General features: G+C 41.1%; 1 protein-coding gene across 1 annotated transcript in view; it reads left to right on the top strand.

Moving 5' to 3' along the window:
* Positions 1 to 14,897, top strand: part of LOC139638760 (thrombospondin type-1 domain-containing protein 7A-like) — a 53,421-nt gene extending 38,524 nt beyond the window's left edge. The window contains exons 18-23 of the mRNA XM_071512786.1: positions 2,826 to 2,999; positions 3,661 to 3,756; positions 5,625 to 5,707; positions 10,161 to 10,374; positions 12,254 to 12,341; positions 14,810 to 14,897. Coding sequence (XP_071368887.1) covers positions 2,826 to 2,999; positions 3,661 to 3,756; positions 5,625 to 5,707; positions 10,161 to 10,374; positions 12,254 to 12,341; positions 14,810 to 14,897 — 743 coding nt within the window. The remainder of the gene's footprint in view (positions 1 to 2,825; positions 3,000 to 3,660; positions 3,757 to 5,624; positions 5,708 to 10,160; positions 10,375 to 12,253; positions 12,342 to 14,809) is intronic.
* The last annotated feature ends 8,450 nt before the right edge of the window (positions 14,898 to 23,347 follow it).

Below are 23,347 nucleotides of genomic sequence, written 5' to 3'. Positions count from 1 at the left end.
CTAACGACTTAGTTTCAAAGGTTTATTCCACCCAAATACTACTTTCTGTCTAACTACTTAGTTTTAAAGGTTTATTCCACCCAAATACTACTTTCTAACGACTTAGTTTTAAAGGTTTATTCCACCCAAATACTACTTTCTGTCTAACGACTTAGTTTCAAAGGTTTATTCCACCCAAATACTACTTTCTGTCCAAGTACTTATAGTTTTAAAGGTTTATTACACCCAAATACTACTTTCTGTCCAAATACTTAGTTTTAAAGGTTTATTCCACCCAAATACTACTTTCTGTCCAAATACTTAGTTTTAAAGGTTTATTCCACCCAAATACTACTTTCTGTCCAAGTACTTATAGTTTTAAAGGTTTATTCCACCCAAATACTACTTTCTGTCTAACTACTTATAGTTTTAAAGGTTTATTCCACTCAAATACTACTTTCTAACGACTTAGTTTCAAAGGTTTATTCCACCCAAATACTACTTTCTGTCCAAGTACTTATAGTTTTAAAGGTTTATTCCACCCAAATACTACTTTCTGTCCAAGTACTTATAGTTTTAAAGGTTCATTCCACCCAAATACTACTTTCTGTTTAACTACTTATAGTTTTAAAGGTTTATTCCACCCAAATACTTTCTGTCTAGCGACTTATAGTTTTAAAGGTTCATTCCACCCAACTACTACTTTCTGTCTTGCAATTCAACTTGGCTGCTAAGAGTTGCATGTTGGGCAATTTGTAGAAATAGAAATGCGGTCCTAGCACTGCGGTCCTGAAACCGCAGCCTCCGGTATTGCAGGAACATGCTACTCGTGTTCACTACCAATAAGAATCCAGCCTTGCACAACAACAAAGCACTTAGTGTCTGAGCAGCACTTAGAGTATTCTTGATTGATTGATTTGTTTGACTACGGCTCCCGTGCGCATCGCCTAATGAAACACTCCAATGTGAACAGGTGATGGGAGGGAGAAGAGAAGAAGTATGTAGGAGGGTTTTAGAGATCTGAAGATGGATGTGTCTTGCAAGCATTATACATGTTTTCTGTACCTCTGTGAAAGCCATTCAGCTGCAGTAAGTTTGCTAAATGCAACCACCTGTTCTCCGGAGTGACAGATTGAGGGCTCTATTTTTGAGATGGCGCATTGCGGGGCTTTTATTGTGGAGACAATTGGGCAACAGTTCTCCTAGGACCAGAGCAGCACGGTGACCAAATGCGTTTTCTCCTCCCAAGCTAATTTAATTGAAGGTGCCGTATCTTCACTACCTTGCAAATCTGCACCTTCCACACAAGGACACCAGTTTCCTTTAGGGAGAAGCTTTTGTAGCGGATTCACTCCATCACCAAATTCAAGCACTGCTTTTAACACCAAACCCTACCACACCTTCTGCTGATGTATTTCTCCCAATCCCACCATGATCCCACGCACCATTGATTCACGAAAATAGAGCCCACGAATGTCTTATTTTGACATGTGCATTGAAGAAAAAGTAAAATTGCGGTACTGGTTAAAGCAGCTGCAATTTGCGTGTGTGTATGTGCATACTCACGCTCACTACTCCAGCCTGCTCCACTTGGCTACTGTGTGGGCGTAATGAGCCCATAATCAAGTCAATTGGCTTAGCAGAGGCCACAAGGTGAAAGAGGGCACACAGTTCCTCTCACACCTCCACTTGCCCAGTCTGAGTTCTGAAAACACGGACCAGCCACCTAGCCGGAAATCTATCGTAATATCAGACTGCGGTTTTTGCTCTCCTATTCGTAATTGCCGGATCTTTTTTTGGATGGGTGGCTTCATGATTAATTAAATATGTAGAAATGTGCTCACATCAGCCTCGCCATTACAATGGGAGCAGTCTGACCTATTTAATAGAGAACGTTCTCTTTGCTGAGAATGTCGTGCTTCTAGGCGGATGGAGAGTAATGAAAAATAGGTCTGAGAGGAGGCTTTCATTTTGATCGCATCTCAGTGTATGGTTCTGACCTTTCCCCAACAAATCCACTCACTTCCAATGAGTGCGGAGTGAAAATGGCATTTGAATGGATATACATATCAAACATGTCCTCATATATAGCCTATATAACCTTATATGATAGCTTAGGATGAGTGCATTGATTTTAAAGGTCCAAGTTTTCCAAAAAAAGATTTTCAACTGTACTGCTCAAGATAGGAATAATGTTCTTCGTGATGATTTGCAAATCAATTTCGTTTAGTTAAAAAATGAATTTACTAAATGAATTTGAAGACTAAGGCACAGCACTTATAATACTGGGCCCTGATTGGCCAACAGTACCAGCTCCTCTATTCAAACTAGAAGGGCACTCGGAGAGCACAGACCTCCGCCAAGGTTCGTGCTATTATTGTTTGTTCGTGAGTCGGATCCGGATCCGCTCCAAAATTGAATGGGTTCTTCCTTGGCCCATGCTACACCCTTCCACCAAGTTTCATGAAAATTGGGCCAGTAGTTTTTCCGTAATCCTGCTAACAGACAAAAAAAACAAAAAAAAACAAACAAACAAACAAACAAACGGCACTGAAAACATAACCTCCTTGGCGGAGGTAATGAAGTAAACCTGGTGATTGGAGGCTTTCCAAGGGGATGACAGTTGCTGCCAACTGGCCTGATTGGAAGGATAAAGCAATTATTTAGCAATTAGTGAGGGGGAGCCAATCAAGACCAGGTCCAGTTGTGATGCATGGACCGAAATTGCCCGTGAAAAATTATGGATTTTTGAAAATGCAGTAACTTTAAATTTAACCTCACAAGCAAGGTCATTTTAATTTGATGAAACTGGAATAATCATCTGTGGAACTCTGTGTGTTCTGTAGGAGAGTGCTATCTGACGGACTGGACCGTGTGGAGTCCGTGCCAGCTGAGCTGTGTGAGCGGGGACGACCTGGGTTTTGGCTCGGTCCAGGTCCGATCCAGAGCCGTCGTGGCTCAGGAACCAGAGAACCTGCTGCAGTGTCCGGAACAGGAGCTGGAGGCCCGGCCATGCACAGGTCAGTCTGACAAAGTCCTGCTGGGAGCCCAAATAAGACTCACAGGCACATATTAAAGGAATACAGGAGTTTTAGGGAGATCGTCCCATTGGTCAACTTACTGTTACGTGATGAGAGCATGGGCAGGTTCCATGCTAACATTTTAGCATAAACTGTTGAGTGATAGTAGGTTCCATGCTAACATTTTAGCATAAACTATGTTGAGTGATAGTAGGTTCCATGCTAACATTTTAGCATAGACTACGTTGAGTCATAGTAGGTTCCATGCTAACATTTTAGCATAGACTACGTTGAGTCATAGTAGGCTCCATGCTAACACTTTAGCATAAACTACGTTGAGTGATAGTAGGCTCCATGCTAACATTTTAGCATAAACTACGTTGAGTGATAGTAGGCTTCATGCTAACACTTTAGCATACACTATGTTGAGTGATACTTAATACATTATAGAGTTGCTGTGTTATGCTTAATACCCGGCATTTGTTCTGTCAATGCTTCTATTCCATTGTTCTTTCCTGTATCCTATTACTATTTGCTGCTGCATCAATTCAATTTCCAAACAGGGCTAAGAAGTTTCATCTTATCATAAATACAGTACAGGCTATGTGGTAACGCATGCCTACAGTATAAGCTGGACTCTTGACCATTCCTCTCCCTACAGAGGGCCAGTGTTTTGAGTACAAGTGGAATACTGGACCGTGGAGAGGCTCATCCCGCCAGGTCTGGTGTCAGCGCTCAGATGGACTAAATGTCACAGGTAAGCCTAATGGACCTGACTCATAGGTCCACCTGCCTCCCTGCCGCGACGCCTTTGACAAGCCTCTCAATGCTCCTCGACAGCGTACGTACTATATTTACCCTCCGAGACCCCACATTAGCCCCTTGAGCTTGAGTGCACTGTCTCTCACGGTACCTGCCTCTCAACTCAAGCCATGATAAACTGCACGGATGCATGGGTGACCTAAATTAGTCCCTAAGCTGCCACCGCACAGCCTCGACATCCCGCTACACTTCCTTAGGTTCTTGTGCTGCGGATGGCCCGGGTGATAACGTGGATGAGGTTATTTAAAACCCCGTCTCTCCAGATTGCTCTCCAGGCATTCCCTGACAGCACGGAGCGGGAGGCTGTAGGCAGATGAGGCTTTAATCCATAACAGTGTCGCAGTCCAAGTTTAATCCCATCGTCCATCACACATCAGCTTTAGGCTCGGCGCCAATCGCACTGGTCTCCATCTCCAGAGAGCGTCGTTATCGTCCCGTCATTTCTCGGCGCTAAGAATCCCATTTGTCCCGGCATCTGCTTTTATTTACAGCTCCTGCTTTGTACAGGCCTAGAGCCACGCCATATTTCCAGGTTAGGTGAGCGTGCAACAACGAGTTTATTAATAAGCGAACGATGAATGTCATGGCATCCAATACTCCAGATGGCGTTCCGTACTTCAGGCAGCTATGATTGGCAGACTGCGTGTATTTCCTTGTTGTAAATGTTTCCCCACAAGCCGTAGCTTTCCCCTCATGCATATTCAAACTTAGCTCTGCTCCCTGAGCATGCCACCTAATAAATATTCAAGAACCTCTGATAGATTACCATTTTTTTGCAGACATGCATTTCTGCAAATGTCTGGTGGCTGGATCATTGTCAGTTGCCCTGTCTACATTTATCCTCAGTGGGAATATTCCACACCTTCCCCTACATAGTCTGCCTCCTACTACACAATGCAACCTTGGATGGACCTGATTACCAAGGCGACTCTCAACGACAACTCTAACCCCGCTGCTGACATGACCGTGATAGTAAAAATTAATAGAAAGTAGTGGGAAGAGAGGCATAAATAGTAGGTCAGTCTATTTTCCCCCTCTACTGTAAATAGTATCCTTGTAGATGTGTATTGATTTACTGTAGTGCGGTGAGAATGAAAGCGCAGTAGGAGAAAACAGCTCCTGCCTTTGCCTCTAGGCGCTGCATTCTATAGCAGTGATAGGACAATCGGATTCTCCCACGGGATGTCTCTTAAAAAGTTGCCAGGGCAAGACTTATTTTTAATGTTTTTTACAGAAAAAAAACTTTTTTCAGAAAGGCCTTTTTACTTAGAGGTTTTAATGTTGTACAGCACCATATAAAGCGTAAAAAATTCATCCACCTTGGTATTAATCAAAGCTGTTCTGCATGCATACATACTCTGAGTCTTCTTACAGTGTGTCTGCTAAAGCATGAATTAAAAAGAAGTGTCTGAATCCGTCTGGGGATTTGAGCGGAATTTTTAGTACTTTTCACACTGAGCTAATTATCAAATTATTCCGGCATCACAACGCACAGTAAGTATCATTGTAATGAGCTGAATCTTAGTGAGTGTTGTTTTCAGAGAGAGAGAGAGAGAGAGAGGAATAGAGATGGAGAGAGGTGTAGCTGCTGTAATCCTGGTTGCCTCCAGCCCAACAAACTGGAGAAGCGGAACAAAGGCAGCTAGGAATCTGGGCCACATGTCTATTCCCGTTTGTGTGTTTTTTGGGGAGACTCTTAAAAAGTAAAGGATTTTGTCGTTTGTCACACCACCGGCACCGGTTCCTTGTATTGTAAACTCACTATCAGCCCTTGACCTTTGACCTTTGACCTTTACCCTGCAGGGGGATGTCCGGCGACAGCCAAGCCGATGTCTGACCGATCGTGTGACCCGCCTTGCACCAAGCCACGTTCCCTGTGCACAGAGGTGAGTCTGGGACGCAGAGATCACTAATATGGTATAGAGCAGTAGTCCTCAAATCCAGAGTACTGCTGGTTCTCAATTCTGACAGGTAGTTTTCATTCTAGTGGTCTAATCAGGGACTGATTTAGACCTTGGACAACAGGTGAACGCAAATAATTACCTGGTAGATTAGTGCTCTGGATCCCGAGGACAGGATTTGAGGACCACTGGTATTGAGGTTTCGCAGTTGGATGGGTCAAATTTACATTTTTAGTAAAGGTTTTTCTTATTTAACTATGACCAAAGCCTTAACCAAGTTATTTTAGTTACCTAAACCTAATCCAATTCGTGTTATTGTCACAGAATCCAATTTGTGTTAGAGGAACGTCATTTTCACATAATTCGTGTCCACAGCACGTAAATGGCGTTTCAGAGTTTGTGCTCATTTCACCACTTTTTATGGGATCATGTTGTTGATAGTCAGCTCAGTTAACAAACTAACTAGCCAGCAGGCTAATTTAGCAAAGCAACTGATGTTAATGTTAACTTGCGACAACTATCAGTGAAAGAAGTAGAAGTGCTGAAGTATACACATCCAACCCAATTTGGGCCCAGGTGCTGGATAAAGCACTGAATTCAAGCTCCCAGCAAATTTACTACAAAACAACTTTTCGACCGATCTTCGAACAAGGCAAACACCCATGTGAATGAATTATGAGTTATATTATGGTCAGATGGACAGTCAATCAAGACACTACTAGATACGTTAGCTAGTGTGCTAATCAGATGTGTTAACAACAAGACAGTGATGGCTAGCTGACCAGATACTATGGCTAGCTAGCTAACAAGCTGACATTCTCTTAACATAAAATCAAGGGATGAAATGATCAGTTCCTAGTCAAAAACAGCGCAGCAATTAACCATGGCCAAGTTGTATATTTTGAAACGCTATCAGCTATTCCATATCAGCTATTCCAGCTATTCCTATTCAGCCACTGTTGCCCAAGAGCTGTAGACCTCCAATATGGCTGCCGGAGAGGGTGTTACTTCACCTGAGAGCCAGAGTGAGACAGTGGCTCCGGACTCCCCGCAGGGACGACGGCAGTCCATCTGGACTCTTTAAGAAAATAGAACAAAGGGAATAAAAATATTCAGGGAACAAAGCGGCACAATCACGCGCTCTCACCGGGTGTCACCGCCTGTTGTTAAGTTCTCTCCATTAGCCTCGCTGAATACACCTGGACTGAAGCACCGCAGGGTGGAGAACATCTGCTGCGCTCTTTAATGTACTTCACCAATATACAGCAACATGGAAAATGAAGACGCTTAATTAAGATTCTATTTTTGATTAGATCCCCCCCCCCCCCACACACACACACACACACTTTTGCTGTTATCTGCACTGTAGATAGCCCAGTCTCGAGTGCACTGAAGTGGAACACCATTTGATCTAAGAATTCCTATGTACAGGGTGTCCAAAAAGTCTGTAATCATAGGGAAATCACTCACTCTTCACTTCCTCACAGACAAATATGGTGTTACTTATCCCTATGATTTCACACTTTTCGGATAACCGCAGGGTGTCACTTCATAACCGATGAATAGGAGGGAGAGGGTCCAGTGGACTTCCAAATCCACTGACTTGAATCCTCACAATTTTGTGGCTACCTGCAGGAAAGCGGTTTATAAAAGTTTTAAATCCAAACCCACATCCAAATCAGTGAATTAGTGACGGCTGTTGATCCAGATACTATTTATTTCGATTGCTCCTAGACTCTTTGGTCACCCTGTACTTCTTTGGTCCAATCAGTATTTGTGAACAACTCTCTTCCAAAGCCACAAACCAGAACTAAGATTCAAACTTGTGATGCCATCACATACAAAGACTGGAGCTGCTCCATAGAGAAAAGGGAATAAGGAATATGACTAGGAGACTCTAAGGCTGCCCAGGGGGGTTAGAGTTTGTGGTTCAGAACTGACAACACCACTATAGAATAAAGCGCATTTAATTTTTGAAACCGAACGTCACAAGTTTGAGTCTTCGTTCGTCTGGTTTCCAGCTTTGGGACAGACTTCACAAATTGACTTAGACCATAATCATGACATATGTGAATTTTTAAATGAAGCGGTACTCCCCTTTAAGCTCCTTTTCTATCTCTTTTCATGCATTCTCCAGCAGCGTTTAATGCAGAGGGAATATTCAGTGCTTACCCAGTCATGAGAGAATACTTCATGGAGATATCCATGTAGCACGCTTGTCTTTGAAGCCGCGTCTTGTCGTCCTTAGGCTTCGCTCTCAGGCCATTTGTTTTTAGTACAGTCAGACTCGATTCCGTGTGAATAAAATGGTAGTTGGAGAGAGAAGGAGGATGATCAATAGTGTTTTGCCCAGACAGTTGTCAGGCTGAAATGTCAATGTGCCACCAGTCAGACCTCGGGAATCCGCTTTCTGATTGGAGCAACATGTCCAATTGAGTAATGCTGAAATACCTGTTTAATTTGTGTGTGCATATAGGTTTTTGAAGGTCGATATTGATATTTTGGGATTGACGAAGACAATAGCCCTTATTTTGTGCCAATATGCTTTAAGTTTTCTTTAAATTTGCCTATTTTCATGCCAGAAAAAGTGAAAGTAGTCAGTGTTTTTCCCAGGATTGTATTCTTGGTGGGGTGGAAAAGCCTCTGAAACAGCATTTAGACCTAAAACTAAACACTAAAACTGTCCCAGGATACTAACAATACCACAAGTGTAGTATAGTTCAATTCTACAATAAATATGTATCCATCCTGTCCGATAAAAAGCCCGATATATCAGCAACTGATATATTAATCTAACCCAAATGTGTACCAACAGCAGCTCTGTGGTGTGATTTTTTTTCTGCATATTTTTAGTCATGATGTTTCTTGTCAATGTATCTTGTATCTTGCAGAAACGTGTTTCAGGATAAGGTTTTCACGATGCACATATACATGCAAATAACACAGAACCGAGGAGGATTTGGGTTTGTTTTAGCGTGTGCTTGCATGAGTATGACTATTTTTTGCAGTCATTTGCACAGTGATATGGTTGCTAGAGGGAAAGTAGAGATGTCTGGGGGCAATGATGTGGGGATGAGAGGAGCACGGGTATGTTTATACTGTGTATGTATGAATATTACAGCACCCCCTTCCTCCCCCCAATACATACACACACACACACAGGGGATTAAACCCAGACGTACAGTAAATGAAATGATAACACAGTGAGCGGGGCAGGGCGGCACCTTTTCTTTTGTTTGCCGCTGAGGATATGCAAATGATCCCCCACACTTCCTGCACTGTCTGCCGTCGGACGTGCGCAGCCACTGTTTGCATTGTGGGTATTTCTAAGGGTGATTATCCTCCAGAGATTGTCGGGGGGAATCGGGGACCCCCTGCAGGGTGATGAATAGAGTGAGGGATGAGAGAGAGCTGTGGAGGAGGGGCGGGTTCCCCCCCCAAATACAAATCAGACAGCAGCATCAGACTTCCCTATTCTGGCACTCCAGCACACTGTTACAGAGCCGATTGGATGACAGGGTCCCTACGCAGGTCTGGAAAGTCTGGGAAAGTATTAAAAATGAATTTGATCATTTCCAGGTCTTGAATAGTTTGGGAATTTGAAAAAATGTCTGGAAAAGTATGGAAAATGTTGTAGTTCAGGTCCGATACACACATAATTCTAGCTTTTATATTGTTGTAGAGCCACTTTGAGTCCACAGTTTTTGTTGATGTGAAGAATAATGTTCAGATAGAGGGACGCTCTTATTACCCAGCCGCTGTCAGCATGCATTATATCAAATACAGACCAAAATCAAATCCAGTCAAGAACATAGAGTCTGGGAAAAATACCCTGCCAATCATCTCACATATTGTGATATTTGTCGCTGTAAGAACAATCTTCATCTATACAGTGATATGACCTAGTTAGCAGGGGCAAGATGTCTATCTGCGTAAATCATATTGAACACCAGACAAAATCTTCAAAACAAATCAAGGTCTGGAAAAAGTATGGGATTTTTTAAACTGAAAATGTGTAGGAACCCTGGGATGATGAGATTATGCAAAGACACAACAGTATCTTAGACAAAGGTGCTGTGTGATTTCTTAAAAGATGCTACAAGTATCATTTTAACATCATAAACAAACAAGACCATCACTGAGAAGACTGGCAGCCTCTACCGGCCTCTACACTGCATTTTACATTGTGAGCCACCAGGTCAGATTTGGCGGGAAATCTGCTGGATTGCTTTACGGCACAAAACAGGAAGAGGTTCTGTTCTTCCAGAGCAAACCGAGCTAAAGCTTGCAGAGTTTCTGGCAGCAGACGGTGGAAAGAGTGAAAGGAAGATGGACAAATCAATTCCAACATGTTGATCCTCTTCAGGGTGGGGGTTTATGGGAAATGCGGTCTGTATTTTCGAGAAACACGACGTTTACGACCTCCTTCCTCCGTCAGGCGGGCGTGTGCGGCTGCGAGGAGGGCTACACCGAGGTGATGACGTCCGACGGCCTGCTGGACCAGTGCACCGTCATCCCGGTGCTGGAGATCCCCACGGCGGGCGACAACAAGGCCGACGTCAAGACCATCAGGGCCTTCAACCCCACCCAGCCCGCAGCCAGCGCGCCGGGCCGGGCCGGGCGCACCTGGTTCCTGCAGCCCTTCAGTCCAGGTAACGCACTCCAACCACGGTTTGTCAGAGATAAGAACGGTTTCAAATTAGGGCTGAACAATTAATTGAAATTTTATCGAAATCGCGATATGGCCTACTGCAATTTTCAAATCACAGGAGGCGCAATATTTGTTAAAGGCGAAATGTGTGTCAAAATACCATTTTAAATGAAATATTGTGGTGCTGCAGAGATGTCCTGGCCTACACATCATATTCTACAGACTTAAGAAAACATCTTTGTTTGGTACAGATCCCCGCAAAAATCACACCATAATCATTTTAATACGTTTTTCAATGAAAATGAGAATAATGATGTAAAAATGATCATTTCCTCTAATATGGCAAATCTTATCGCAATTGCAATATCAGTCAAAATAATCGCAATTAGATTTTTTTTTTTAAATCGTTCAGCCCTATTTCAAATGATATGATATGCCCCGCTCTATTGCTATGGACAAAACAAAAAATCGTGTGTGAAATGTATATGGTGTAAATAATTTGTTGTTACCTTTTTTACGGTTATCAAACAACTGAATTATCATTAAAATGTTTATTTTCTGGAAGGCACAACAAGCTAACATGCTAACAAGTTGGCAAACGTACGTCAGCATTTTGACACGTCGAGAAAAAACATTTTAATGATCTTGCCATGAACCATGAACCATGAAAAGGTAACGACAAATTATTTACACCCAGTACATTTCACATAAATTATTAGAACACAGAAAAAGCAACCACAGAAAATGTTGATTTATTCTTTTGCTCATAGAAATTGAATAGGGTTTCGCACTTGTACAGCACTTTGCAGGCGCGGCCTTTTTGCCGTGTCATCACCATTCTTATCTATATCTGACAGCTGAATCAGTTACACATCTCTACTTCCTCAATGATGCATGATGAGATGAAACAGTGGGTAAAATAGAATATGAATAAGGATAGAGCAAATGGGAGTGGGGTTAAACATAATGTGACAGACAATTTCAACACTAGAACATGTGAAGTGGAAATGAAATTTCTGTACAAATCTGTACAAATTTTACATTATGAAAATATACTAAAATATCAAATATGCAGTATGAAATAAGTGGAAAATCACATGTGAAACACATATATATATAATGAAATGAATCACATGACCTCATGTGTTTTACATGTGGAATGTGTGGTTTTGGAACATTTCCTGGTGCTCCAGATGTTATAGCATGTGATAACAGGTTTGTTTTTCTATGTGGAAAAACATGTTATCACATGGGAAATTCATGTGTTTTTTCTGTAAGGGTATGAAGAAAATAATTACATGAATTTACAGCTTATACATATATATACATGTAAAATGTGTGTTGTATTCACATCAATAGGCCTACAGAAGACCAATGATATGTACAGAGAGGCTGCACTATAAAAAAAAATATTCCCTTTATTAAATACGGTGTATTGAATTTACAGATGTAGATATTGATTTGGATACGGGCGTTACTAGCTGTTCACTTATCAAAACTGCAGGTGGAGGAACCATGTACACAAAAAAGTCCTCATTAGCACTATCACTGTCAGAACATATTTGTAGATGTTGAAATATTTATAGATGCAGTGCAACACGTTTGTGACAGCTGACGTCTTTACTTCCTTAATGATACCGTGCTGTACACCTGGGATGAAGGGGCTTATATTGTTGATCTGTGTACCTTTGTGTTAACGCTTTGAAAGATTCATGATCCACTGAATTCACAAACAATAGTTTCCTCACAGCAGGGGAGCAGAGAAATGTGGATGGATGCCACATGTCGTGTATAGGACTCTACTGCCCCCTTCAGCTCAGACAGGGAAATACAACACTGTCTCATTGTAGTAACTAGAATTCTGTATGTCTCTCTCTTAGATGGCAAGCTGAAGACTTGGGTGTATGGAGTGGCAGCAGGAGCATTTGTTCTACTCGTATTCATAGTCTCCATGACTTACTTAGCATGGTAAGATACCTGTCTAACTCTTATTTACACGTTACTATTACTGTACTTCACTGTCTGTATATGTTTTTCCTCTCTATCATCACATTAGTTAGCATTCACGTATATATTCAGTGATGTAGACAAAGGAGGGTAAACCTTCAGTCAGTGATCATCATAAGGCAAACAACCGAAATATGAACAAAATCAATTATATTGGTACTTCTTCTCCTTAAACGACCCTATCTTCATATAACTTATATCAGTTTGATACTACTTACTATGATATATGCTATGAATTTATGTCATGAACAAATGAAAGGTGAGTAAACTGAGTTGAGCTGGGGTTATGCTCCACTACATCACTGCTTATATTCATTCATTCGTTTGTTCATTCATTCACCTCATTTTTCCATTTTATTTTGAGTTACCGCATCATTTGTCCCTTCATTTCTTTTTTTTTTTCTTTCCCTTTCCCTTCCCTCCCATCTCATCCTCGCCGGTCAGTTTTTGCGGTTGTTGCCTTTGCTGCAAGTCGAGCCCCAAGTCGTCCCCAGATGGGACTTACTGGATGGACCGTGACAGCGACACAGTGCCTTACACCTGCCCCGACTGCCAGAAACTAGAGCAAGAGGAGTTACAGCGGCAAACCCTGCTCAAAGAACGAGAGGACGCACAACAACAGCAATACGAACCACAGCTTCAACAGCTACCGCCGCCACCACAACAACAACAACAACAACAACAACCGCAGCAGCAGCAGTCACCGCCGCCCCCGTCACCCCCACCGCATCATTTTGAAACCCTCATCACTTAGTCAAGGTCTTACCGTGGCCTTTAGGGTCTCTCAAACCCCTATCATGCACTCCAGCCATACGTGCCCAAACTCCTTCCAAGTGCCTGTCCAGTCAGCTCAGTGGATCAGTCTCTGGAGGTGAGCAGCCCAGTTTTCATGGACCAGACCAGATGACAGGGCAGCTGTGTAGTCTTCAATTAGGGTTCGACCGATATGGGTTTCTGAAGGCTAATGCTGATATCTTTGAATTGAAGCTACTACTACTGCTCCTTCTACTACTACTACTACTACTGCTACTGCTACTGCTACTACTACTACTGCTACTACTGCTACTGCTACTACTACTACTGCTACTACTGCTACTGCTACTGCTACTACTACTACTGCTACTACTGCTACTACTACTGCTGCTACTACGACTGCTACTACTGCTACTACTACTGCTGCTACTACTATGACTGCTACTGCTACTACTGCTACTACTACTACTGCTACTACTGCTACTACTACTGCTGCTACTACTATGACTGCTACTGCTACTACTGCTACTACTACTACTGCTACTACTGCTACTACTACTGCTGCTACTACGACTGCTACTACTACTGCTGCTGCTACTGCTGCTACTACTACTACTGCTGCTACTATTGCTACTACTACTACTGCTACTGCTACTACTACTGATACTACTACTACTACTACTGCTACTACTACTGATACTACTACTACTGCTACTGCTACTACTGCTACAACTACTATTGTTGCTATGACTACTACTACTATAGTAGGTCCATATATCGGTCTAACCCTACTCTAGAATGGCAGTAGTGAAACTTTAGTTCAGATGTGGGCTGACAGTAGCTACAGTAGCTGGGTATGAGTTTCATTCCAAAACTCTATCTCCATTTCTCCAGGAGATTTATTGTAATACCAGCAGTCATTTCATCAGAGTAGCGATTTTTTTTTTTACTTTTCCAGATGATGGATATCTCATTTTTAGAATGAAACTCTTCATGTGATCATCCTGAAGAGGAGTTTAAAGTACAGTGCCGTGATGGACAACCACTGTAGCTTCCTCCCTCTAGACAACGCTGCTCTCTAGTGGTCAGATTGAGGATCGACTTCATCCACATCTCATCCACATCTGCCCCATTTCTCTATGGAATCATTTATCCCAAAATAGTGTTACAATACTGTCACAGTCCTTCATTCTCATTTTATGTGATATCTGTTAAGACATTTGTTGAGTTTGTTTGTGTCATGTTGCTAACTGTGTGCACTGTTTCTGTGTGTCATACTGTAGTTTTCATTGAGGTGAGTGGGAATCGCTTAAGGCTTGAAGCTGCTTTAACTCTGTCCTCTCAAGCCTCTGCGCCTACCATAGAAAAGCTGTCAAAAGTTGAGGATTTTGCATCACTGATATTTTTAGATTCAAAGTTAAGAAAGATCATTAGTTCATTTGTTCTAAACCCATCGATCGCATGCCTATATTGACTACTAAGTGCATGGCGTTCAGCACAGAGATGCATGGGACTCTTAACTATGAGGCAACAGACAAGTCGGGACTGTGGAAACATCCTAGCTCGGCTTCAATAGCGCTTGTTGTATTGATAGGAAAAAGTAAATCTAAGGGTAAACAGTTACAAATCAAATCTAATATCCTTCCAATGTTCTGTTCCCCCCCCCCCCCCTCTAGTAAAAAGCCAAAGAAACCCCAGCGACGACAGATGAACAACAGACTGAAGCCGCTGACCCTGGCCTACGATGGCGATGCCGACATGTAGAAGTCCTCCTGGTTCCAACAGCGCTAACCCTACACACGGTCATCCTACCAGCGGGATAGACGGGTTACCACGGAAACCCCTTGATGTCAGGCTGCCAGCGGGCGTGGCTCAACCAACATCCGCATCCCCCTGGGAAGATTACAGACTGATTTCAATGGAAAGAGCAACCTCAACGAGCAAAAAAACACAAAGGAACCCAAACTGAATCCATGTCCATCGGTCACCTAGAAGTTTCCTTCCTCTTTTTTTTTTAATTTTTTTTTATTTCCATTTTCGAATACTTTGTTTCACAAGAGCCTTCATGAATTCTTTATCTTCTTATGGAAGTCTTGCCTTTGCTTCTCTGCCATTTACTCTCAGTAAAGTCAAAACGAAGGTTGTCGGAGAGGGTCGCCCGAAAAACACAACGATTTTTGCTCCAAGAAGCGCAAATCTCAAGTCGTCATCTTTATTTTTTTTTCTGGGATCATCTGTGAAGGACGCTTGCCATTCTTTGTCCCCATCGAAGCCGCTCTGTGTTGTTCTGGACTGGATCCGTTTTCCAAGAAAAAGCTAAAACCAGAGTACAAAAGTGTAACGAGCCTCAGCGCCGCCATCACTTTTGCCTGCCTCTCCCCCCCTCCGTTTTTTCAGGCATATTTTTGCACTATATTAGTGCAGCATGATATGTACTTATGTCTAGCTTCGCCATAGGAAACTGCCTCTCTCAATACAAGATGGTGTACAGTCTTGTGCTAGAAATGTAAAAAAAAAAAAAAAAAAAAAGTAGACTTTTTTGCAAACAGAACTCACCAACGTTTGTTAATATTTTTCTTCTATTACCTCTTGTATGTGATGCGATGGGACGCGATGTAAATATGAATTTTTTTTCTCTGTGGTCTCCACTTTACCTTTGTAGTATGTACAGCTACAACATGTCCCAATCTCTGCCTGACTTCATTTTGTTCTCGAACGGTTTCTTCGACTGTGGCTTAATACCGCGCTTTTATTTTTGTAAATGGTTCGTGCTCTTCCTCATCGACTCGAGCGAACACTGCAGGAAATACACGAAAACGCATAAAGTGGGAAGCAGGGAAGACGAAACTAAATCTTAACATGAAGGGTCAATTGAGTCAAAGTGAGAACGTACACATAGCGAGTCTGAATCTCGACTATTTTGATTTCCATTGGTCTTCAATGGCGAGTGATGTCACGTCTGTCTCATTTCCACTGCTCTGTCTCTACTAACTCGCATCACCCTCAGATCCTCACAACAGTCGTATGCAGTAGTACATCAGACCTTCATGTTTGAAAGACCCTAACCAAGTTCACTTTGATCCCTCAGAGACGCTTTTCTCTCTACGCCTTCCCTCTCTATGCTTTGATTTGGACGAGTCTTAGGTAGCGTTAGACCAGTATAGAATTTTGCCAATATCGGTCTCTTATTATAACAGATATTGGCCAGTCAGTGTCGTCCAGGTTCCTGCCTGACCACAGCTCGAAAACCTGAACTGAAATTCTAATTTCTTTACCCATTTTCTTTCTGTTTTTCTAAATCAGTTCTTCATTTAAAGGCCTAATGTATCCCGGAGTTTCCCGACCATTGGATAGGTGTGGTGGGTCACTCTGCCTTAAAGAGCTGCTAACTCAAAACGAATTTCATTAGTCTGGGTTTCAATGGAGAGTTTTAGTGTCCCATGATGGTCTAAATGCTGTTTTCAGAGGCTTCTCCACCCCGGTCCCAGGATGAAAAAGCTAGATAAAAAATATATGAAAGGGTGATTTTGATGATGGAGGAACATACATTAATCCGAAGAGGTTTGTAGCTCTTCTTTCTGATGATGCACTGACATCATCTGCAGTTGTCTCCGGCCTCAGTCTGAATATAAGTCACTGCATATGCAAGTTATTAGCCGCGAGGCAGCTGCTTATGCATCAAGCGGTTCAAAAACACAGTTATGATCAAAGGCTGTCAGATGTAAAGTAAAAGTTCATCCGCCCAAAGTGAACAGTGTATTATTTATGAGTATGGAGACATCATATCATTGCCAGAGATTGGCGATTTACTATTCTGTGGAGTTTGTTGCTAGTAAGTTAAAGGAATGTTTAATTTATATTTCTTGGAATATGAGTTGTAAATAAAGTGCAAAATATTTCTTTTTTATTTATTATTTATGTACCATAATATGTTCTCTTTTTTATTGCACAAGCTGTTAAGCAAAAATGTAAAAAAAAACAAAAAAAAAACGACAACAAAAAAACAAAACTGGAAGCGTGAATGTGGGTGTGTTTACAGCGATATTGATTACCTTGTGAAAAACAAAAAGTCGCTGATGAACTCTGTCCTTTTCCTACTGTTTGTTTATATGTATTTGACTAATTGCTGATAATAAACAAGGGGAATATTTGAACTTGCTCTCTTATTTATTGAAGTTTTGTTGTATCATGCAGTGAAATTAAACTGACATAAAACAGAGATTGTCCCATTGGTCAACTTTGCAGTTCAGTGAAGAATACAGACACCAACATCCATGTCTCCCCGGTAGATCATTGGCTCCATGCTAACACTTTAGCATACACTATGTTGAGTGATAGTAGGCTTCATGCTAACACTTTAGACACTATGCTGAGTGATAGTAGGCTTCATGCTAACACTTTAGCATACACTATGTTGAGTTATAGTAGGCCAGTAGCATTATCTCAATAGTAATAAAATGAGAACTTGTAGCAGCTCTAAAGCTAAATGGTAAGCAGACTAATCTTAAATATTATGCAGATAAGTCTGTACATTTTGAAGGATATTGGTGGTTGTGGAGGTTGTGTTTGAACTAGCAGGGAATACTTTCCCTGTTTCCACGGGGAGTGAAGGTCATGGACGATGGAAGACTTTGTACAGCTCAAAATCAGACGAGTGTGTGGTTGCTCACCTGAAAGTTCCAAAAAATAAACCTGCTACATTAGCTATATTGAGTTAATGACGTTGAATTTTTTTAAATGCAAGATTCTACAGAGCATATAATGAAAACCACTAACAACTTTTTATTACTAAAAGGTCAGTCTTCTTAGTACGTGGAGCGCCAGAGCTAGTGATCTACCGGGGATAATTTTGGTGTCTATGTTCTCATCACTTAATGAGCATGTGTTTACCAGCTGCAAGTCTAAGTTTACTCAGATGGTGAAAACCAAAAGTGGAAGCAGTAAGATGTGTCCATGCCACAGTAACCTGTTTAATATGGGAGAAAGACAGGCATCTTAACCTGGTTTCTCGTAATCAGAGTCTGAGCTTATTCTGACCCAGTTATGATGTTATATGCATCGAGCCAAAACCAGCACAGTTGAGTTAAAAGAAGGGAATCCTCCTGCATGGAAAGGTAGCCTTAGATGGTTCACTGTGTTCTCCCCTCCTCCTCCTCCACCTACACTATCTAACAAATGAGTGTTGTCACCATGCCAGAATAAATCCATACTACCAAGATACCACGGCAAGCAAGAAAATCCACAATGTCACAGAACCACATTGTAACGAGTTGTGTTTCCACGTTGGCTTGACAGCTTTGTAGCAGCTTTTTCACAGGGGTTTTAATGTTGGTTGGGTGAAATAGTTCCATATTTGGCTCCTGGAACCAGTTTGTTCAATCAGTTGAGGTGAACTGGAATCCAGTTCAGGACATGGTGGAGTGTTTGATGCTGTCGTCATGGTTTCAGTTCTTTGACTCTGTTCCAACTCTGTCTCCTCCAATCCTTTTCCTTCTAACTATTCCAATCCTCATGTTTACGCCCTCTAGAGGTGATGTTGTTTCTAAAATTCACTACTGAATTCAATTTTTCACAGCAGTATCAAAGGTAGTATCGCAGTTCTGGTTATGGTGACAACATTGTAACAAATAGATTCCACTCTCATGCGTTTCTTTGTGTTAGTAAACCATGGTGTTGGATGTGAATGCCAATTGTGCAGTGATGCTATCATGCTTAAGCAAAGAAGTGAGGAGGAAAGACAGGGGCTTTGGATAAAATATTCCAGTTGAAATATATTTTCCAGCTATAAACAAATATCACAGCCAGTTTATGAGAATCAGACGCTCTCTCTCTCTCTCTGTCTCTCTCTCTCTCTCCTTCAATTCAATGAAGCTTTATTGGCATGAAGTTTTGATAAAACATGTTGCCAAAGCAGAAAGTCACTAACATAAACAATACAATTATAGAGAAATAAATAATAATTATAATAATAATTCAAATAAATGTATATATAAAAAAAGGAAGCAATGTCCAGTATAATGAGAACAACTGTCAAATACATAACACATGTAAACATGTAACACAGGTAAATAAAAGGTAAGAAAATTCTCTCTCTCTATCAATTTCAATTCAATAAGCTTTATTGGCATGAAGTACAGTTCAGTATATATTGCCAAAGCTTAGTGATCAATAATAATAACATTAAAAATCTATCTCTCTAGTTTGAACATTTTTTATTGAGATACAGAAACATTTGTAAATATGCAAATTATGACAGTACAGATATCATCTCTTTTTTAAGTGAGGGGAGGGGGTAAGGGGAGGGAAGTAAAAGAAAAAACAATGTATAGTAAAAATTCAACATGGCAAAATGGCAGTAGTATGTATATATAAATATAGCCTATATATAAAGTAATAATAAAATAAAATAAATAAATAGAATTGATAGTAATAATAATTAAAATAATAATAACAGTAAGAAAAAATAATAAGAATATGCTTGGTGATACAGCAGTGCATATAAAAACCAAAAATAAGTTAATTAACATGTAATAATTATAATAATAATAATAATAATAATAATAATAATAATAATAATAATGATAATGATGAGGACGATAATAAAGAAGATATAAGTACAAAAGGCCCCCTGCCCTCACCCCACCCGCCTCGAACACCCCGGAACCACGGATCCAGAATTACGAGTAATCTTAAAGTAGCATTAGACACTATCTGGTGTCTTTTCCAGGTATTGAATGAAAGGTTGCCAAATAAAGTCGAATAAATCCACTTGATCCCTTCTAATATATCTGATCCTCTCCACCTCAAGAGTATTGGCAAGATCAGCAAGCCACATTTTCACACTAGGAGTGTCCTTACCCTTCCACAACATTAGTAAGCATTTCTTGCTTGACATTATTTAAGGTCTCAGAAACGTTAAAAATAATAGTTTGAGAGTCTGGCTCAATAGCTGAGTCAAGAATTTCAGAGATAATATCAAAAATGTTACACCAATACGTCCTAATTTTAGGACACTGTATGTAGCTGTGTGCAAGAGTGGCTTCATCAGCTTGACAAAAATCTATCTCTCTATAACTGAATTCAATTCAATTCAGTTCAATATGCTTTATTGGCATGAATGTCATAATAAAATTGCCAAAGCATCTCAGAACAGTCAGCTAAGAAGGATACAATTGATCTAACAACAAAGTAAACAATGGATACATTACTGAATAAGATAGAATCAGTTCTGCTAGTAAATTAAACAGATGAAATAAAAAAATTTAAGATACTGACTCTGTCTATATCCCTCTGCCTGTCTCTCTTTGTTGGTTTGGTTGGGTTTTTGATGTTTACTGTGTCGTCATCTACCAGTAAACACCTCAGCAATCATGAAATAAATGCATAGAAGCTGATGCAGAATTTCTTTCTAAGTATTCACTGATCAGGGAGACTCTAATCTAAAGACTCTAATATGTGTGTGTGTGTGTGTTCTCCTCACCGTGCATCTTGTTGCTCTCCATAAAGCCCTCATCCTCCTTGTTAACGGTGTTGGGAGCCGGGGTGAAGGTGTTAATATTGTCGTCCAGATACCAGCTAAAGTTCTCATCCAACACCGTAGCCAGCAGGTGGAACTCTTTATCATAGTTCTGTAGGAGGGGAAGAGGAAGAGAAGAGAAGAGAAGAGAAGAGAAGAGGGAAACAAACTCCTCACCTGCGCTCCTTTCTTCAGCGCTTTAGGTCGACAGATGAGGAGCGGTCCCACCGGTCCAGAGTTGCTGTCTTTAACTCCAGAGTGGTAGAGAGAGCTCAGACAGTCTCCCTCTCCTTCTACTGGCCCAGCACCCATGGGCACCACCCACCCATAGCTGTACACCGTCCCTGGTTTGACGTTATAATAGTTATAATACAGAGTTTTTAATTATTTTAGTTCACGCAGGCCCTGGAGGGAACTTAGGATGAAGGTGTCATTTAGGTCTTAAGGACTTCTATTGATCAACTCACTTGGTTCCCTCTTCAGCTCACACAGTTTCTTAGCTGTGTAAGACTCTGGAGAGGAAGAGGAGAAGACAAGAAGAGGAGAAGCGGGGAGGAAGATATATCAAAGAGGGTGACAATGCTGTTCATTGTTCAGTATAGGTGTGTGTATGTGTGTGTGTGTCTACCCATCAGGTGGTCATTAGCAGTGTCCAGGGTTGTCAGCTGCCATCTCTACTGTGGCGGTGGAGGCGGGGAAAAGGCTGACCGTGTCTGTGTGGTGGTTCTGATTGGTCAGGATCTGGCCGTGGAAGTGAACTGAAGGCATGTCCACCTGTCAGGTGCAGATCAGTAACATTTAGACTGTCTGGAAGCTTTGTACTGTGTAGTCCTCACTAAAACGGGATGTACTAAGACGCATACTGCCTATCTAATACTATCTAATCTAATAAAGACACAAAGTAACTGTCAGTAGGTCACCTGTAGGTCTCTCTCTGCTGTTTACTAGACAATACAATGAAAACACACTAAAAGTATTAAAAGTCAACAGTTACCTGTTGCCCAGACAATATGGCACAACTGCTGATGATTTTGAAAGAGGTCATTTATTTACAATGCGGTTTAAAAGTTTTGTCACCCTTTTGGAATAGTCTATTTCACCTAACTTTGGGGTTGTCACTTTATTACACCTGTATTTGATGTAGCAGCATAGTGTGAATATGTTACCCTGCATGTCAAACTAACGAGGCACCTTCACTGGAAGCAGCCATTGTAACCAATTGATAGCTCTCTCTTGGACCCAGAAGGATTGGTCTGTCACCACAGCATGAGTGTTTCTGGGAACTAGTCAACAGCTAGTTCAGCATTTCACCTTTTTAGTTCACAATGCAGGCGTGCAGGAAGTCATGAATACACCAAGCTGAGGAGAAGAGAATCTAAATATGACCAATTGAGTAACCCAGTGTGTCTATGGAGGTGTAATATTGGTGAGTTGATCACTGCTAAATACCAACAGCTCTGAATTGTTTTTCTTACTTATGCACCTCAGTGGAGACACTGCTGACTTAGAGGCTGGGGTCTGTAAGTTGCTTGTGGGTAACAACAATCTACTGGTGACACTATTGGGGCCTGTCTCACAAAGCCAGTTTAGTGAGCTAAATTTGGGCTTAAAGGAATAGCTCACCCAAAAATGAAAATTCAGTCATTATCTACTCACCCCCATGCCAGTAGAAAATCAGGTAAAGTTTGTTAGTTCATACAACAGTCCCGGAGACCTGTCTTCAGTGTCATAACCATAAAATGTCTCCATGCAGCTCTCACAGCATACTCCAAGTCTCTTGAAGCCAAAGGATCCCAAAGTGACTTGAAAAGACCAACATTTACACCATTATTTAGCTGAAATCCCCACTCTAGCTGTTATTTCAAAATACGTCACGTGCACACCCGGCCTCGATAGGTAAGACTAGCTCCAATCAGCAGAAACAAGACTTCTGGTTTGGCCATTTAGCCTTCAAAATAAAAGCACAAGATTTGAAAATAGGTAAAAATACTGTTTTATACTAATTACTTTGTATTTAATGGTCAAATTCAATAAGTGAGCACCCATATTAATGTTTGCTGTCCACTTTAGTCTCTGTTCTGTATGTATTCTGCACAGTGCATTACATGCAGTGTTTATAGGTACAAATGGCACATTTTATGGCATTTTTCATTATTATTATGACATCAAAATTTTGTCTGGTATAAAAATGATGTGACACATTGAACAAACCTACAAGTTGACCAGATAATCACTGAAGAACTTGTATCTGCATTGTGCATTTCTAACCCTATGTACAAGGAGATTGGAGAAGGCTGTCATCATGTCACTGCTTTTAAGAGTAAAAACTACTACAAAGAACATTTCAAAGTTGTGGAGCCAACAGAATTGATCTTGGATGCTGAAGAAAGAAGGACACTGCAGTATGTTCCACTGGTTTGCAGTAGGTTTTAAGTCAAACACATTCTTGACAAGGCTTTAGATACTTAGATCAGAGACGGGAGAAGAACAGCTGATATGCAAATGCTTTCAGGTTGGTGTGTATTTCAAGGACAACAGTTTTGTGTTGAACCCAGATTGAGAACCAAAGTCTTAGGCAATCAAGTTGCACTTTAAGTTTTCACTTTCATTCTTGGTGAAGTGATAAACTCTAATCGCAGTATCAGTTTGGCTGGGAGTATCTTCTAGGAGTGTAAGAAAATATTGATAAGCTTGTACT

The sequence above is a fragment of the Centroberyx affinis genome, unplaced genomic scaffold (assembly GCF_046629955.1).
Source record: "Centroberyx affinis isolate AG114_WGS23_722 - 3 ecotype Tasmania unplaced genomic scaffold, CSIRO-AGI_Caff_v1 ptg006527l_1, whole genome shotgun sequence".
Classification (NCBI taxonomy): domain Eukaryota; kingdom Metazoa; phylum Chordata; class Actinopteri; order Beryciformes; family Berycidae; genus Centroberyx; species Centroberyx affinis.
Note: the sequence above shows the minus strand (reverse complement) of the source record. Positions and strands in the feature narration are given on the sequence as shown.